The sequence below is a fragment of the Antechinus flavipes genome, chromosome 1 (genome assembly GCF_016432865.1).
Source record: "Antechinus flavipes isolate AdamAnt ecotype Samford, QLD, Australia chromosome 1, AdamAnt_v2, whole genome shotgun sequence".
Classification (NCBI taxonomy): Eukaryota; Metazoa; Chordata; class Mammalia; order Dasyuromorphia; family Dasyuridae; genus Antechinus; species Antechinus flavipes.
Genome location: NC_067398.1, coordinates 498,105,921 through 498,125,445, shown reverse-complemented (window position 1 = coordinate 498,125,445; position 19,525 = coordinate 498,105,921). Strand labels below are relative to the sequence as shown.

Sequence of the window (19,525 nt, the reverse complement as noted above, 5' to 3'; positions counted from 1 at the left end):
CCTTTTTGGAGACAAAAAAGAGAAAGGGAGGGAAAGTTTTTATCAGGGAGGGGAAGCCATAAAACCCTAAAAAATCCGGAGACAAAGAAGTAAAGATATCGTGGGTTATCTTGGAATATTCTAAAGGAATATTGTAAATCCTTGAGGACACAAAACAGTCAGGAATCTACTCTTTTATCTTGCTAATTTATAGCCCGAGAGTGAAGAGACAGAACAGTAAAGGAAACTGAGACAGGAAAACTGAGTCAGGACAGTTAAAGAGAACTGTGGCATAACAATTTAAAGCCTTTTTGTCAGTCTGATCTCCTTTATGCCAAATGCCACTCTCTCATAAAGCTTACCAGAGAATGTCATGTTGCATACAAATGTGTGGATTTCACTGTCAGTAGTAGTAAATACAGATTGCTACTGTCAACCTTACAATCTCCATTGTTTTTTGTACATATATTTTTTCCTCTTTCCAGTTTGATTTATAGATTTTCCTGATTTTAGGCTATTAGGAGCAGTCCTTGAGTCAGGAACACCCAAGTTCCAATGTGGCTTAGACAGTTTCTAACTGTGTGACTGAGCAAGTCCCCTAACTTGTGTTTGTCTTAGCTTCCTCATCTGTAAAATGAAGATAATAATAGTACCTACTTTCCAGGGTTGTTGTGAAGATCAAATGAAAATAGCATTTTGTATAATCCCTGACACAGAGTAAGCATGACATAAACGTTATTTTATTAATTTTTTTTAGTTGAATGTAAAGGATTGCTTGCCATCTGGGGGAGGGGGTGGAAGGAGGGAGAGGAAAAATCAGAACAGAAATGAGTGCAAGGGATAATGCTGTAAAAAATTATCCTGGCATGGGTTCTATCAATAAAAAGTTATTTTTTAAAAAAATAATAAAAAAAATAAATTTCTCAAAAAAAATTAATAATTTTTTTAGTTGAGTTTCATACCCAGTTTTTAAAAGGCTATTTTTTCCCCTTTGTGCTATTTTTTATTATTATTGAGATAGTATTGTTGGTAACACCCTGCCATCTTCCTCAGGAATATTTTTCAAATGAGTTTGTGTTGTAGATTGGTATCTCCCTTGGCTGCTATCCCTTTTGCCAAAGAGATTAAGTATTTGCTGATTGAGGCAATATTATTATGTTGGGTATTATAACTATCTCTGTTGGCCTTTTATCCTTTTACTAGACTACAAATTCCTGGAGGACAGACACTTCCTCTTTTCTAAACTTTGTATCCTACCCAGTATCCCACATAGTGATCCACACATAATAGGTGCTTAAAAAGTTGTTTTATTGACTTTTTTCTTTTGTTTCAAATATTATTCCAAACATATTCTTTCTCTATTTAAAGAGTCATTTTTTTGGAGGAGAAAAACAGAGAGAGAGAGAAAGATACAGAGAGAGACAGAGAGTGTGCAAAAAAAAAAAAAAAAAAAAAAAAAGGCGGTTTAACCAAACAAACCAATCTATCTACTGATTCTGATGATATGTGCATTTTCCCATACCCATGGCCCTCCCAGTTTGCAAAGAAGCAGGGAGTATGTACGTGCATTTCCCCATCTCTTCCCTGAGACCAGGTTTGATCATTTTAATTATTCAGCATTTAGTTTTGGTTTTGTTGTTCATATTAGTTAGTACTTAAAATGTTGTTATTCAGTCATCATTCTTGTCTGATTCTTTTTAACCCCATTGGGATTTTCTTATCAAAGATGTTGGATTGTTTTGCCATTTCCTTCTCCAGCCCATTTGACAGATGAGGAAACTGAGCAAACAAGGTTAAGTGACTGCCTGTTAGTGAGTGAGGTCAGATTTGAATTTTTTCTGAATATAATCAGCAAAAGTCATGAGGAAGTTAGGTAACTCAGGAAAATACCAAAGATGGAAAGTAGCCCTCGTATCAGAGACATCAGTTTTTTTTTTATAAATATTCATACACTCCAATTTCCTATATACATCTTAAACTCAATATGACCAAAACTGAATTTATTACTTTTATTACTATTAATTGATTATTCAAACTCCTCTTCCAATTTCCCTAATACTCTCAAGGGCACCCAAACTCATAAATCAAGTATTATCCTTGACTCATCAACTATCTGTCCTTTGTAAAATCCCATTCACACCTCTATATCTCCTCTGACATTGCCATCACCCTAATGTAAGCCTTTGTCACTTCAGGCCTCAACTGTTTCAGTACCCTTCTTCAAGTGTTTCTCTACTCCAATGCATCTTCTTCTACTTATTTATCAAAGTTATCTTCCTAAAGCACAGGTTTATTCAATAAACTTCAGTGGCTTCATCTTGACTCCAAGATCAAAACTATCTAGGCAGGAAGAACAGCCAATGAGAATTCATGGAGTAGAAAGATGGATCATAGTACAAGGAGTAGCAAATAATCCAAAATTATTGGTTCATAGGTTATGTGGAAAGGAGTAAGATAAGAGAAGATTGGAGAGGAAGGAAGGGCCTGGTTATGAATAGCTTTAAAAGCCAGATAGAGAATTTTACATAATTATTTACATATTTTTTCCCTCATTAGACTGTGACTTCTTACATATTTTTTCCCTTATTAGACTGTGACCTCCTTAAAAGCAGACATTATTTTTTACCTCTCTTTATGTCCTCAGCACTTAGCATAGTGCTTGGCGCATAGTAGGTCTTTAACAAAAACATCAGCACTTTCTCAGAAAATTATAGTGCTAGGAAACTAGAGCTCTTAGCAGTTTTATCTATGGTCATATAGCTATGTCAGAATTTGACCCTGAATCTTCCTAGCTCAGAAGACAACTAGCTCTCCATTCATTAGTCCATAGCATCTCTCCCCGACTCCCCACCATTGCAAAATTTCAAACACATGATTATTCAGGCTCTCCTTAAATACGTTTAACCTGGTATCATGTGATTTTAAAAGAGGGAGACATCACTTCCATCTGAACATATTTATATGGCTTTTGGGGAGTTTAAAGAGTGTATTTTCTATTGTAAGGACATCACAGAGAAGGTGCATTTGAGGTAGGCCTTCAATGTGGGTTTAAGGAAATGCATTCTACAAATAGATAAAAGAAATAGCAAAAATATTCAAATAGTAGAGAATAATGTATTTTAGCTGTAGTGTAGCAGAGTGGATAAAGACCTTGTCTTTTTCTTTCTTCTTCTTTCTTTCTTTCTTTCTTTCTTTCTTTCTTTCTTTCTTTCTTTCTTTCTTTCTTTCTTTCTTCTTCTTCTTTCTTCTTCTTTCTTTTCTTTCTTCTTTCTTTCTTCCTTCCTTCCTTCCTTCCTTCCTTCCTTCCTTCCTTCCTTCCTTCCTTCCTTCCTTCCTTCCTTCCTTCCTTCCTTTCTTTCTTTCTTTCTTTCTTTCTTTCTTTCTTTCTTTCTTTCTTTCTTTCTTTCTTTCTTGTAATTGAAGTTAAGTAACTTGCTCAGGGTCATACATCTAGTAATTATCTGAGACTGGATTTGAACTCAAGTCCTCCTGACTCCAAGACCACACACTATGCTACCTCAGTGCCCCTGAAATATCGTTTTGAAATCTCTAACACCAAGATCCAAGTCATGAAATATACTGGCTGTATTATCCTGGGCAAATCATTTAATTCTTTAGGTATAAAGAGAGAATTTCCTTTCCACTATTTGAGAGTTCCCTACACTTTTGAAATTTCCAGTCCAAGATCAGGGGTGAAACAAAGTTGGCCACTGTCACCATTACTATTCAAAATTATATTAGAAATGTCAGCTTTGACAATAAGAGAAGAAAAAGAGATTAAAGGAATTAGAGTAGGTAATGAGGAAACCAAATTATCACTCTTTGCAGATGATATGATGATATTCTTAGAGAACCCTGGAGAATCAACTAAAAGACTACTAGAAACAATTAACAACTTTAGCAAAGCTGCAGGATACAAAATAAATCCACATAAATCATCAGCATTTTTATATAATATCAACAAAATCCAGCCACAACAAAAACAAAAAGAAATTCCATTTAAAATAACTGTCGATAGTATTACATTTTGGGGAATTTATCTGCCAAGGGAAATTCAGGAACTATATGAACACAATTACAAAATACTTTCCACACAATTAAAGTCAGATCTAAACAACTGGAAAAATATCAAGTGCTCGTGGGTAGGCTAAGTGAATAAAATAAATATGACAATACTACTTAAATTAATTTACTTATTCAGTGCCATACCAATCAAGCTCCCAAAAAATTATTTTACAGATTTAGAAAAAATAATAACAAAGTTTATCTGGAAGAACAAAAGATCAAGAATTTCAAGGGAATTAATGAAAAAAAAAATGCCAATGAAGATGGTTTAGCTGTGCCAGACCTAAAACTATATTACAAAGCAGCGGTCATCAAAACCATTTGGTATTGTCTAACAAATAGAGTAGTCAATCAATGGAATAGGTTAGGTTCATAGAACAAAATAGTCAATGACTATAACAATCTAGTGTTGACAAATTCAAACACCCCAGTTTTTGGGATAAGAACTCACTATTTGACAAAAACTGCTGGGAAAAGTGGAAACTAGCATGGCAGAAAGTAGGCATTGACCCACACTTAACACCACACACCAAAATAAGGTTGAAATGGGTTCATGATTTAGACAAAAGAGTGATATTATAAGCAAATTAGAAGAACATAGGATACTTTATCTCTCAGATTTATGGAGAAGGAAGGAATTTGTGATCAAAGAAGAATTGGAGCTCATTATTGAACACCAAATAGATAATTTTGATTATATTAAGTTAAAAGTTTTTGAACAAACAAAACTAATGCAAACAAGATTAAAAGGGAAGCAATAAACTGGGAAAACATTTTTACATTCAAAGGATCTGATAAAAGCCTCATTTCTAAAATATATAAAGAATTGTCTCAAATTTATAAGAATTCAAGACATTCTCCAATTGATAAATGGTCAAAGAATATAAACAGACAACTTTCAGATGAAGAAATTGAAACCATTTCTAGTCACCTGAAAAGGTGCTCTAAATCACTATTGATCAGAGAAATGCAAATTAAGACAACTCTGAAGTATCACTACACACACCTTTCAGACTGGCTAAGATGACAGGAAAAGATAATGGTGAATGTTGGAGGGGATGTGGAAAAACTGGGACATAATACATTGTTGGTGGAATTGTAAACTGATCCAACCATTATGGAGAGCAATTTGGAACTGTGCTCAAAAGGTTAAACTGTGCATTCCCTTTGATCCTGCAGTGTTTCTACTGGGCTTATACCCCAAAGAGATCTTAAAGGAGGAAAAGTGACTCACGTGTGCAAAAATGTTTGTGGAAGCCCTTTTTGTAGTGGCAAGAAACTGGAAACTGAGTGATGCCCATCAGTTGGAGAACAACTGAATAAGTTATGGTAAATGAATGTTATGGAATATTATTGTTCTATAAAAAATGATCAGCAGGATGATCTCAGAAAGGCCTAGAGAGACTTACAAGAACTGATGCTAAAAGAAATGAGCAGAATTAGGAGATCATTGTACAGGAAAACAGCAAGATTATATGATGATCAATTCTGATGTATATGGTTCTTCTCAACAATGAGACAATTTAGGCCAGTTACAATGACCTTATGATGATGAGAGCCATCTATACCCAGAAAGAGATCTATGGGAATTGAGTGTGGATCATAACACAGCATTTTCACTTCTTTTGTTGTTGTTTGTTTGAATTTTATTTTCTTTCTCATTTTTTGATCTGATTTTTCTTGTGCAGCAAGATAATTATATAAATATGTATGCTTATATTGAATTTACATATATTTTACCATGTTTAACATATTTTTGATTACTTGCCATCTAGGGGAGGGAGTTGGGGGAAGGGGGGAAAATTGGAACACAAGGTTTTTCAAGGGTCAATGGTAAAAAGAGAGAGAATTGATTGGAAGTAGGACATTGAAAATTTGGGGCTAGCTTTAAGAGTATTAACAATAGTTCTGAGGAGAAGTATTGAGAGTCAGAATTCAGTGGTGACACTGAGAATAAAAGAGGAGATGAATGTAACAGAGATTGCAGAGATATGTGTTTGCATAAAGGTAGAAAGAAAAGAAAGATACAGATATAGGGGTACTCAAAAATAGCTGACACTGAAATTCATAAAGTGCTATTCACAAAATAATCCTAAAAAGTAGATAATACATTGTGATTCCCATTTTATAAATGAAAATTCTGAGTTTCAAAGAAGAAATGACTTAGCCAAAACTACACCACTAATATTTGCCAAAGCAGGTCCTCAAACCCTAGCTTTGTAAGGATTTTAGGTCTAGTATTATTTTCACTATTCCAGACATTAGACCAACAAACAAACAAACAAAAAAAAGATAATGTATTCTAGTGCAGCTAAATGGCTTAATAGATAGAGTGCCAAGCCTGGAGTCAGGAAGACTCATCTTTCTGAATTCAAATCTCACATTAGATATTAACTAGCTATGGGCAAATTCCTCATCTGTAAAAATAAGGTGGAAAACAAAATGGCAATACAATTCAATAATTTCTGCCAAGAAAACCCCAAGACCGAAATACAACTGAACAACAATAGCAGAGGTGCTATACCTCTATCTTCTTCCTTGATGTATGAAGTCTGGCTTTGTCTTCTATTTTTTTTTTCCAAATTCTTTCCCCTGGATTAGAGATTGGCCTTATAAGATATTTCCTGATCACTATTTATTGCTATAAGATACACTTTTCTGCTTTAAAAAAGAAGAATGTAATATATTGCCTCTTTATACTTATTTCTTAGAAAATAATTTTAAGAATTATAAACTTAATAACCAGCTGAATTGAATGAAAACAATCAAATGAGCAAAATAAGGAATAACATCACATACAAAACCATAAATAATTTTTAAAGTTTAGTGAAACAGAAGACTACATATCACACATAAACATTAACAACATAAATAATACAATTTGTTCTTTGTCCCTGTCCAATGTTTTTTCTGCTTGGGAATTCTTATTGAATTTTATTGGATCACATTATATTTTTTCAAACTATTATATGAATAAATAGAAAAGCAACTATTTCATGGATAGATTCCAAAGTTGTTGGTATCCTAATACATTCATATTTTGGTAGTATTTCATATTACTTGAATAAAATACTCATCCAAAATATGGCATTTTGTTGGATCTCTATTTATTTATAAAACAGGCTGGCAAAAGGGTCTGCTTCTAGTGGTTTCTGGGAACACATGCAAATTCATAGGCTTCCTTAAATAATTGAGAATGGATGTAAAAAAAAACAAAACAGCATGATGTTGTGGAAAAATTCCTGGGGGCAAAATCACAAAAACTGGATTCCATTTCTAGTTCTACCACTTATTAGCCATGGGACTTTAATCATTTATCCATTCTGTGCCTCAGTTTCCCCATTTACCCCAGTAAAATTAGAGACAGCATACTGTATTAGCTAGAAGGCTTTCCCCAGATTTAGGAAGACTTGTATTCAAATCCCTTTTCTGACACATAGTCTGTGTGATCCTGGGCACTTTATTTAACTTTTTGGCACTCACAGACAATTCCATAAAAACACAAGTTGCAGAGATGCTATCAAAAGAACAGTAATGGTTGAGAATTTTTTAATAAGTTGTTCCCTACATTAATGAGATCACAAGTTTAAAAAATGGTGGTCAGGGGAAAGGATTTCCCTACCTGCTAAGTTTATTTCAACCATCTCTGTGTCTCAGCTTTCTTGACTCTAAATGGGAATTCTGAGGATCAAAGAGAAAAACACATGTAAAGCATTTTATAAACCACAGGGATGGATCTGTCATTTCATGGGTATAATGATAATGTCCTGAATTAGTTATCTCCTTTTTGCAAAGGAACAGATCAAGTCCAATACCTAAGGAATAAATGTGTGTTCCTGATTATTTCTGGGACAGTAGGTAAAAAAGTAATTTTTTAAAAGCAAGATTTTTTTCAACTCTCTTTTTCTCAATATATTGAGAGGTTCTTGTTTGGTAATGAAAGTACTATGAGAAACAATTCAGTGCTTAAATATGTTCTTGACACTACTTATCCAGATATTTCATTTATGAGAATTTCAGCCACTCCATGTCTTCTCATTCCAAGCAGTTTTTGCCCGTGTCTTTCCCAGAATTGTCCTAAGAGGATGCGCAGATCTCCCTCAACATCTTTGAAACTTCCTTTTTCCATTTTCATATTTAACTGTAGCATTCAGGTTGTGTATCACTTATGCAGAGATGCTCTGTATGTGCTTTTTTGTTATAAATAATTTTTGTTATAAGGTATTTTTTTTCACAATGTTTTAGTGTAAAGTGAACTTTTGATCGTTACTATGCTTGAGCGGCAAAGTTAAGGCTAAAGAACAAGCAATTAATTTGTTGGACCATATCCAATTTATCTTAAACTTCTAGTCCGTGATCTTCCCAGGCGCTCTGACGGTCTTTGGTGGGGCAGCCTAATTTTGGAAAGTTAATTAGGGAGGAACACGAGCCCAGTAAACACAGGTTATCACGCAAAGGAGACATTGAGAGATAGAGAAACAAAAGCTAAAGAGAGAAAGTAGAGAAGAGGATCAAGTGAAAAGAAAGAGCTCTGCAGCTACTACCCCCAGGTTTCTCGCCTCCCTCTCCCCTTGGCTCTGAGGATTGGATGAAAAGGGGAGGGGATGCTCTTGTGAGTTGCGCCTCCTTTCGTCGGGTCGGGTGAGTGAGTGGTGTGCGATCTCCAAGTTTTCAGACTGGAAAGAGCCCGGGACGCAGAGCCCGAGCTCAGAGGACTGGCTGACTAGTCGAGAGGAGGACCGGCAACAGGCACGTTTACCAGTCAGCAGCAACAATCACTTTGGGAAATAATAGCAGCAACAGCAGCAGCAACAGCAGGAACAGCAGCAGCACCGTCCCACCGGTGCTTGAACATGGAAATACAATAAGAAAAAGGACTCGAGCAAACTTCAGTCTAAGAGGCGTTTCGAGTCTCTCAGGAGGCTCCTCTTTTCTGTCAACATGAAAGGTCAGGCAAGGAGCGGGGTGGACACGGGGGGTGTTAAGGGGTGAGGAGTTTGGGAAGGCTCCATCTCTTAGCTTTTCTTGTCTGCCTTCAGGCTAAGGGGGGGCATCTGTCAGTACCTGGCGGTCCAGCGTTGGGCAGAGGCGAGAGAGAGAGAGATACCTGCTTCAGACTTCTGCTAGAGAGCTTAGGAAGCAAGGGAGGGAAGGAGGGAGCGAGCTCGGTAGCTATCTCGCATGAACTTCTTGTCCCATTCCTTTGGGGCACCCACGCAAATCGCGTGCGTGGGTGTGCGAGTTCATGTGTACCTCTAAAGAGGACTACGCAGCATGCAGACTGGATGTGAATCTCTGGAAGTATTTCTCCCCCAACCTCCCCCTTGTCTCTCTGAAGGAGTTTGAAACCCTAAGTAGTTGTTTACGGATTCCAGTTTCCAACTTTTTAATTGAAAAAATATGGTGAGGAGAGAGGAGTAGTAATAATTCTTCCCAGTCATTTTTTTTTCCTTTAACTTTCTCAAGCATTTCCCAGCTTCTTTCCTATATTTTCGTTTTTCTTTTTTTGGGCAATTTACCAGCCGGGGAGGTTGGTATGTTGCAGGGTGAGTGTGTGTTTGCTCCATGATTTTGTGATGTTCTTGGTGAGCCTTCTAAACATCTGGCAATGATTAGGTGCCAGTGGAGGTTTTTAGCTGGCTTGGGAAATGTATTTGGCATCTTTCTTCATAAGATCCACTGACTGGAAAAATAGCTGTTCTTGGTTTTGATTCTCTTAAAGTTGAAGCTTAAGTTTACTTGTGTGTTTAAGTTTATTTGATGCACACATGTGGTTTAGTTGTGACACATTTACTTTAAGGCTCCACTGGAGTGGGTCTCCAGAAGTTTTGTTTACGGAAGTATCAGATAATATCTTACCTTAAAAAAACTGAGTAACAAGAAGGATTTTGCAAGGCATCCTTCTGTTTAGGGGAAATTTGGGGTTTTGTCAGCAGAATCATGATTTATATCTCAGATAAATAATTATAGCGTGGGCATCAAAGGAAATTGTTTAGAGGTTAGCATGCAATTGTATATACATGAGATTCAAGTTTCCTTTTTTGTTTTGTTTAAGACAACACATTTCAATAAACATGCAAGCAGGCACCAGTTCAGAGCTCAAATTAGGTAGCTGGATACTTAAAAATGCCATCCGGATACAGTTACATTGAGTTTCCAGAACTCAAAAGACTAGTGATGTGATCACTTATTCGTTTGCCAGAGTTGCTGTCTAAAGGGTGGAGCTTGGTAAGCCCACACACACTTTTAAGGAAACTTTTGGCACTATGAAGACTCACTCTTCTAAAAGGCAACTATACCATATTGTTAAGTGACAATTTTACATGAATTATTCTATTTTCCCTTGTTATTTTAGTCTCTACCTTCCTTAGATTCCTATAGAGACTTACCACAACCCAGGTAAAGAAAACTCTCTAAAAGGGAACTTTTTTCCTATTGAGTATAGTAGCTCCAGGGTTATGTTTTCTCATGTTGGTAATAGGCCTAGTATCATTTAATCAGTTACCAAAAGGGGGAGTGTTCAGATTGCTAAATGTTCCTTTTGTGATCCATTCATATCAGTTTGGAACAGAATTCACTCTTTCCTTTGCTTATCACCAAAGGCAGCAAGCATGTTTATCACCATGGCTTTCAGACTTTGCAACCTGAGGACCACTTTGGCAGGGCAAATCACCAGCTCCCATGTACTCCAGGTCCTCCTATTTTTTCTGAAAAATTACAAAGAAAAGACTGGGCTTTTTATAGAATATAAAATAACCATTACATTTTAAATGGGTTTGTCGATGGTCTTTGTAGTTGTGATTCTACTCTTGTTTAAAAAAAATGTATTTTCTCACTTTCTCTTCAAAAAAAAAAAACCTACTAAATAATTATTTTAAGAAGATTTGCATTGAAATTGGACTAGCCTACAAAAAATCAAAAGAATCTTTATTTACCCACTGTGCACTCACAGCCAGTTTCCTTTGTGGTAAAATTTGAGGGATGTCTAAAGACTTCTTGTCCAAAAACATCTCTCCCACTTGACTGCCTAATGGTAGGACCTGAAATTATTCATACTTTGTATAAGACCTTACGTTAAAGGCCTCTGTTAAATTGTAAATATCATCTGGGGAATTAATTCTTTTGGCCATTAACATATCAGTTTGAATTAATTTATTGGAATTGTCTTAGCAGAGAGAAACGGACATAAATCAAACACACTAGAGATAGAAAATAGGGACTAGAAACTGAAAAGTCCAGAGCATGGGACACTCATAGGAGGCACTACCAGGGGTTGCCTATTTGGAAAAGGACCAAGTGTTCTAGCAGACTGCAAACATAATATGAATAAGCAATGAAATAGAGAAGCTGAAAGAGCTAATTCAGTTTTGGACTGGGTTAATAAACACAGAATGTTCAAAACCAGAGAAGAAATGGCTGTGCTATACTCTGTCCTGGTCAGATCACATATAAAATATTGTTCAAGGTGCCACATTTTAGGAGAGACATTGATAAGATGAAAATTTTCCAGGGGAGTGTGGCAAGGATGATGAGAGGACTGGAAAATAAGAGGAAACATGAAATTCAATTGAAAGAACTAGGGATATTTAGCCTGGAGAAAAGAACTGAAAGGGAGCTGGGGGGAGAGGGGAAGGGAGATGATAGATGTCTTTAAAGGTGATAAATGGCATTGAGAAGGATTAGATTTTTTTTTCTATTTGATTCCATAGGGCAGAACTAGAACAAACACTTCCTTACAATTTTCATGATTCATTCATTTCAATTGTGTCTCACTCTTTGTCACCCCATTTTGGGGTTTTCTTGGTGAAGCTATTAGAGTGGTTTGCCATTTCCTTCTCCAGCTCACTTTGTAGGATAAGGAAATGGAGGCAAACAGGATTAAGTAACTTGCCTAAAATCACATAACCAATAAGTGTTTGAGTCTAGAGTTGAACTCAAAAAGATGAATCTAAAAAAAAAAAAAAAAAAAAAAAAAGGTTTTTTGCTTTTTTTTTTTTTTTTTTTTTTTAAGTTTTGAATTCCAAATTCCATTTCTCCATACCTCCCTCTTTCTCCTCCTCTCTCCCTGAGATAGTATGCAATCAGATAAAGGTTGTAAATGTGCAATCATGTAACAACAAACTCCTAACTAGAGCAGCCAAAAAATTGAACGAACTGATTTAGGGAATAGTGAACTGCCCATCACTGGATTAAGATTAAACAAACTCTTGATGATCGTTTGCCAGGAGTATTAAAGGCATTAATCTTGATTTGGTAGATGTTAGTTTCTAAGATCCTTCTCAAATTGAGAATTCTATAATTCTATACCAGCTAGTATAACCTTAAAGATTCAGGGGCAATTTGAAGAACCCTTAAATTTGATGGGAAAAGTAGCTGATAGAAATGGAATATGAAAATAAGGATGCAATGGTGTTAAAGGCAAACTTTGCCTGTTTACAATTTTGTTTTACCCTTTGTGTGTCATTTGAGAATCACAAAAGCTAATGTGAGCTTAGGTTCCATTAAGAGAGGCTTAAGGTCAGGGTAGGGGTTGCCAGTTTTGTTAACAGAGTAATTCCAAAGTGGAACAAGCTTCAGTGGGAGGTAGCAGTTTCCCTTTCATTGGAAGTTCTTGAGGCCAAATGCCAGTATGCTCTAGAGGGCATTCTCTCTCTTTTTTTCAAAGTATGGATTAGATGGTTTCTGAGATCCCTTCTAAATATGAAACTCTGTTCTTATGTGAAATATTGGTATTGAATTAGAGATTCAGATGTAGGACTGACATTGGCCTCTACTTATCAGTTTGTCATTACCTCACTGTAAAATATTGAGTCAATGTTATAGACATGCTCATAATGGCATAGAATTCTTCCTCCTTCCTTTGAATTCAGTGCTTGGTTCATAGTCTTCTTTTCTCAATCTCTTACCCTAATATAAGGGGACTTCATCATCATACGGGTGCTCCCTCAAAAACCCTAATTTCCCAATTACTCAATCAACTGAATTTCTTTAACTTACTTTTACTTTTCATCTCAGCTATAGAGAGAGATATGTGCAAGCAAGAAAGTCTTGTTTGCCACAGCCCACAAATGTCTTACTTCCTTGTCCATGCTCTCAAATTTTTTTTTTATCTTATCACAGTCTTTTATCAGTCTGTCTTTCCCTATGCAATATCTAACTCCGATTTTCATCCTTACCATGGCATTCATTAAACCTCCCCCCAAGGGGTTGCTGGAGCCAAACTGAACTGGCTCCAGAGAACCAATTATTAAATTTTCACCATAAGTATTTATGCCTCAGAAATTGTTAAATGATATAAATCAAGGTTTGATCCATTGTTTTGTTGGTTTTAAGAAAATGATGTAGACATTTGATCATTAAATATAAATTAAATTAAATTAAATGTAATTATACTCAGTATGTCTTTAAAGAGAATGAGTTTTTAAACATTTACCTCCTAATCCACCACTTCTGTTACTTTTCAAAACCTTCCTTTCATATTATATTCTCCTTCCTTCCCTTGGTAAACCAACTTAACTCCCTTTGGTGAATCAATTCAACTCTGTATTGTCTTCTGTTCATGAATCCCTTCCTTCCTTGTACTGTCACCAATCAAATTTTGTTAAACTCCAATCCCGTATTACTCACATCATATATTGCCTTCACTGCTATCTTTGTGCTGCTTGAGTAGAGCTAGAGCCAATCATAAAACTGCTCACTGGGTCCATAACGAATTTATGTTATCTAATCTCAACTGGGTCAGCAAGGAAAACATTCTATTCCTTCCTAATTGATTTGTTATTCCCATTCTCCCCAGGGTTGTTTCAAATCTTCTGATCCCTCTTCAAATAATGCACTAAACCTTCTTCCTCCATTCTCTCACCTAAAAATTTCCCTTTATACTTCACTGAAAAATTTGAGGACATTTAGAAGAACTCCACTTTCTTCCTTCCTCATCTGATGTCATTCAAACATGCCCCTACTATATCTCCTCCTCACATGAAGATATAAGCCTTCTCCTTGCCAGGACCAGACCCTATACATGTAGATAGTGGAGTTAGGATCACATAGTAGGAATAGTTGGGATCAAACTCAAAACCTCTTCAAATACTTACTATTTCCCAGGTAGTTTGTCTTTATGTAAAAGAGGGATAATGATCCATGTCATTGACTTAATTTATCCTGATTTTTCAAAAGGTTCTTTATGACATCTTTGTTGAAAAGAAATTTTTTTCTTAACTCTCTGATAGGTCCAAAAATTGGGGCTGTTTGATGAAACTGAAGCATAATCAACTCTTCATTATCTTTATAAATGGAGAGGACTACAAAAATGATAAGTAATTTTAAATCAATCAGTCAATTAACAAACAGTTATTAGGTATTATCTACTATGTATTGGACTTTTTGTTGAGTATTGGGAACACAAAACCAATTTCAAAGTTTCACATACAAATTTAGCCTTAAGTTGCATCATGATAAATTTTTTGTTAAAACAGATTTATCTTCCTAATTAAGTTTTCCTGTAAATAAATCATTAAAGAATTATTTTATGTATTTTGAGTAAATACCAAAAAAAAAAAAAATGGTTGAGTTACAAGGAAAGAGTTGGGAATTCAAAATCTGCTATTGATATTCTCGAGGTCAATAATCCACTTGAGAGTTCCTCTAAGCTAAAGACAAAAACAATAGCTAACAATTAGCAATATTGCCAATGCAGTTACTGAAATTTTTTTTGTCTTTTAATGACTAACTCATGACTCAGGAATCCAGAATTCCACGAATATTTATCATTTCCAGAATCACAGAATCCAATATTAACCCTCTAAAACAGTCTTAAAGTGTTAAGGTAAAGCATGCTTTAACCATACATAAAATCAATAGGCCCCTCAAGAATTATACTGCCAAAGAAAATTTAGCTCCTATGTATGTTCTTCTACTGCCTTTTTAAGGTACATATTTGGTTTTCTAGTTCTGATGTTTAAATCTGGGTGTCATATTTAAGATAACTAATATTTTTCAATGAAGAACATTTGCACACTCCTCTTATGAGTAACATCAACACCAGTCTACTGAGTTCAGCAAACAGCTGTTTCCATTTCTATTTCCTCTATCCCTGGAATAACTAGTAGCAAAACAATTACATCATTATAAATTTGCAAAGAGCAAATGATATATTCTGTTGCTGAGGTTCTGGGATTCTTTTAAATTAATTAAAACATGAAGTGCTTCATTAATTGATAGCCAGGTACATTCCCCCAGCATGGAACCACGTTTATAAATCTTGGTAAGATTTTCTGATAACTATTCACAGCCCTTACTAAAGGATCTCTGATTCTTCTAAAATAAGGTATGTAATTCCTAAATTACATTCTCCAGTTCTGACTTTGGGGATGTTTGTGAGTTACGATGCAGCATTTGTTGCCTAAGAGACAGCTGAAAACAACTGCCACACATTACAACATACATATAGAACCACTGGACTAATTTAACACAGGGGAGGAAAGACATTGCTATTAAAACATGGTGTTCAGCCGCATATTTTTGTGCTTTTGCATATAAACATGTTTGAAATGCTGTTTGGTAATAAAGAGTTTTAACATGCATCAGTAAATGGTGTGCCTCCCCACCCTTTTCTCCCCTTTGTCTACCTTCCCTGAAATTCTGGATTCATCATCCTTTGCTCTTCCAAGGCTTGTCTAAGATTTTTTGGACTGTTTAAGAAAAAGCACATGCAAAGGCTATTTCTCTACAAGACTAAGGGAATGATGTTAGATAAAAGGAAAACTATTAAAAAAAAAAAAAAAGCTTTTTTCTTCACTGTGGAGGGAAAGATTAAGAAGTGGAGGCAGTCCATCAGGCTCTCATTTTGATAAGCAAACTTTTGCAGATGAGGAAACAAGTCCAGAAGAAGTAAGTAGGACTTGTTCAAAATCTTTGCTTGGCAAAACCAAGACTCCAAGACAAACCTTTTGATTCCAAACCCAGTCATTTTCCTTCTACACTGCTCTGGTAAAGACATTAATCCTTTTGTCATTAGAAATGACTCCCTTAGGCAGAATTTAGGCCTGAATCAAGTATAATTCATTTCATAGGAGGTTGTATTTACTGATGAATGAATAAATGTGGATAGTTCACTGCTAGCCATCACCACTGAAAACAATTTGAGCATAAGCAGTGCTGACAGTTTTGCCTTAAAAAACTTAAATATTGTCAGCAGTAAAATTTCCAGACATAAATCATAACACATGGTGGGTGATCAGTAAGAAACATAAATTGGTGATGATGAAGGTCAGTAATATATCTTTTATATGTTTATATATGTGTAATATTGTATGTACATGTATATTCATATATACCAATCTCTAGAAAGAACATTTTATTCTGTATTCTTGTTAGCAGACTTCTTCCTAACTACATAAACCATCTAAAACTGGTGGGAAGAAAAAATGTAATTTTAAGTAATGATATAATTTTCATTTAATTAAATGGAATGTGAACAGCCAAAATTAGTGTGTGCTTTGAAAATGTCCTGTAGATTATTTTAGGGGAATAAAATTTGATATTTAAAAATCCATAGCAAGGAATGCCAACACAACTAGAAATTAATATTATAGAATTAAACCACCAGTGAATTTATATGAATACCCAACAACTAATGTAGATATTTAGATGTATCATGAAAATTAAGTCAATATTCCTTTTTGGTATTTGTAATTGGTAGAGGACATGAAAAACCAATCATCTGACTCAAACTTCAAAACATCAAAAGTTTATTTTACTGAGTTTTTAAATGTACACTATTACCTCTTGTCAGGGAAGGGATACTTGATCAAAGAGGTCAAGAATTTGAAATTCAAAGTAAATCACTGGTTTATCTTCCATAAGATTTATGGAAATTTCTTCACTTGTCTGGCCCTGGGTTTTTGTTTTACAACACAGGAATCTTACAAAAACATTTTTAAAGGAAATGATGATCCATTATATTCCCAGTGTCTTATACATAATAGGTGCTTAATAATATAGTTAATGATCGATTGAATGAATGAATCAATGAATAGGAAGGAGCTTGTCTGTAACAATATAAGAAGAAAGCAATCTGGAAAGTTAGATCAGCACTAGATTGTAAAATGTCTAATTGTAAAATTTGGACTTAATTCTGTAATCAGCGAGGAAGCAATAAACTTTTATGTGCAAGGGATAAGTAATAAAGTGTGATTTTTTTTCTATTTATTAAAATATTCAAATCTATATTCTTTTTACTCAGTCATTTTGCATTCTTTATAAAATACAGTGCCATTTTATTTCTAAAGTTAGGTCCTATTTTTGTAGTATTCTTTTCCTTAGTATAACTAGATTTGAGCTATTTATCTTTTTTTTCCCTGTTCTGGAACATTTTCCATGTTTTCATTATAATTATAACGATAATGTCACTACCATTTGTTATACTTTCTTTATACCTAATAACAATAGCATTATTATTACTTATATTTTCTTTATCATAATTTTAATTTCTGACTGAATTACAAATAAAATGCTGGATCCTGTCATATAAGACGAGAAATAAAAACCTACAAAGTACCAAAAACTGATGAGGTTAGTGGCAATCAGAGAGATGTTAAAATCCCCTTGGGATGATGGGTGCACAGGTTCTCCATGAAAGAATTCATGAAGTCTGAAATATTAATTGGCAAAAATGAAAGTTTATTGTTGGACAGGAAGCCAGTTTTGCTAAAAGACTGACTTCTATAGTGTCAAAATCCTATTAGGGAAATGGAGTCTGACACAGAGAAGAGAATGCCTTCTCAGTGGGCAGGGTCCTAACAAGCTGCTTGGGACCTTCTGCAAGGAGTGAGTTTAGAAACTACCCTTTAAATGAGTCTTGAGGTGTCAGGTTGAAAAGGAAGCCAAGTTCCCATCAGTATCCAGCCCAGATCTCCTACTGGAATTAACAACACTTCAAAGAGGTACTTTTTAACCAAGATTTCTACTTGAATCAAAGGGTCTGGCATCCCCAAAAGATAACCTATCTGGGAGGAGACTCCAAAAGGGATCACAGATCAAAAGGGAACACAGTTTCAGAGTGATAATCTTAAAGGGAACAGTTTCCCTCCCTCTTCAAAACCATTTTCCTGAGGTCTGTGCATTTGACATATGGAAAACTAGCTTGATGGCATGAATACAGTGATAGACTTGGAATTAAGAAGATATGAGTTCAAATTCCCCGCTGATACTTATAATCTATTAGCCAAGGGTAAGTCTTGTAAGTTCTCAAAGTCTGTTACTTTATAAGAAGAGGGTAATAGTGATTATAGCACCTACATTGTGGGGTTGTTTTGGGTACTGAGTTGTCAATAAATTATGTAAGGAATTTGCAAAATCTAAAGCACTATATGAATGTCAGATATTACCAATTTCTCCAGCTCAAGGAGTTATAATTTCATCATTATGGATATTCCTGCTGATGTTGATTATATCTGCTCTAGATCTTAGATTATTTTAAAACTTTTGTGTGGTCACTTTATTTTTCAAATTACATGAATCTAATAGGACAAAAATGATTAAATTAAGAAGAATCTAAAATATCTAATTTTAACCTTTAGCACCAAACCAAGCTCTCTAAAATGTTATCATTTGAATGTGGGAGGTGGTGATTGTTGTCATTATCTTAGTCCTTTCTTTCTTGAAGAGGACCCAAATGACATCACTATGTGGGAGGTAGGAACAAAGAGATTTAACATAGAATTCACTTGAATTGGGTTTCATAAGCCCAGTTTGGACTCTTCATTTGCACTTAATTGGAGGGATATAGCTCTTGGCTTTTAGGAGAATTGTTTAGATAAACTAAAAATAAAGTTAAGTGATTTTAAAAGAAAGCACATTTATCAGTTTTCCACCATAGAATGTATTTCTAACTACATAGCATTTGTGTCTACAGAGGTACATAATTGTTTTAGATTCTTCTGGCTAAAGTCTTCTTGCATTGTGGAATTTTTTTTCAGTGAGGGATTCAGAAAGCTAAAAAAATGATAGAATGGTAATTTCTGACATTCTGAATGAAAATGAGAGTCATCTTCCATTTAATTTGCTGAGTATTAAGTTCCCTGTCAAAAGACACTTTTCCCAGCACACAATTTATTTCTTTACTCTTTAATTTTCTGCGTCCAGAAATCAGAGGCAAGTCATTATTCCTCTAAACTAGCTTAATGGAAAAAAAATGCCTGAGACTTTCCTAAACTTTGTTCAAGCATGAAAGAATAAACAAGACCTTCTTTTTCGCTTTATCTCTGTTCATCCTCAAAACAAGCATTGGAGCTTGTTATCTTTTTAATAATTATCTACCATACCAGTAGTATGTCATTCTTATTTTTGAATAAATCATTATTTCTCCTGATTGAAAAATATGAAATCCAGAAAGTGATTGAAAGTAACTCAAGTTCACCTCTTATGATGCTAGTTAGCAATTCATGAATAATTAAACATCTACACAGTCCATCTACTGTTT

General features: G+C 34.9%; 1 protein-coding gene across 1 annotated transcript in view; it reads left to right on the top strand.

Annotated features, from left to right (window-relative positions):
- Nucleotides 1-8,661: 8,661 nt before the first annotated feature.
- The window catches only part of COLEC12 (collectin subfamily member 12), a 213,733-nt gene continuing 202,869 nt past the window's right edge, over nt 8,662-19,525 (top strand). Inside the window, exon 1 of the mRNA XM_051970368.1 lies at nt 8,662-8,992. Coding sequence (XP_051826328.1) covers nt 8,986-8,992 — 7 coding nt within the window. The 5' untranslated portion in view covers nt 8,662-8,985. The remainder of the gene's footprint in view (nt 8,993-19,525) is intronic.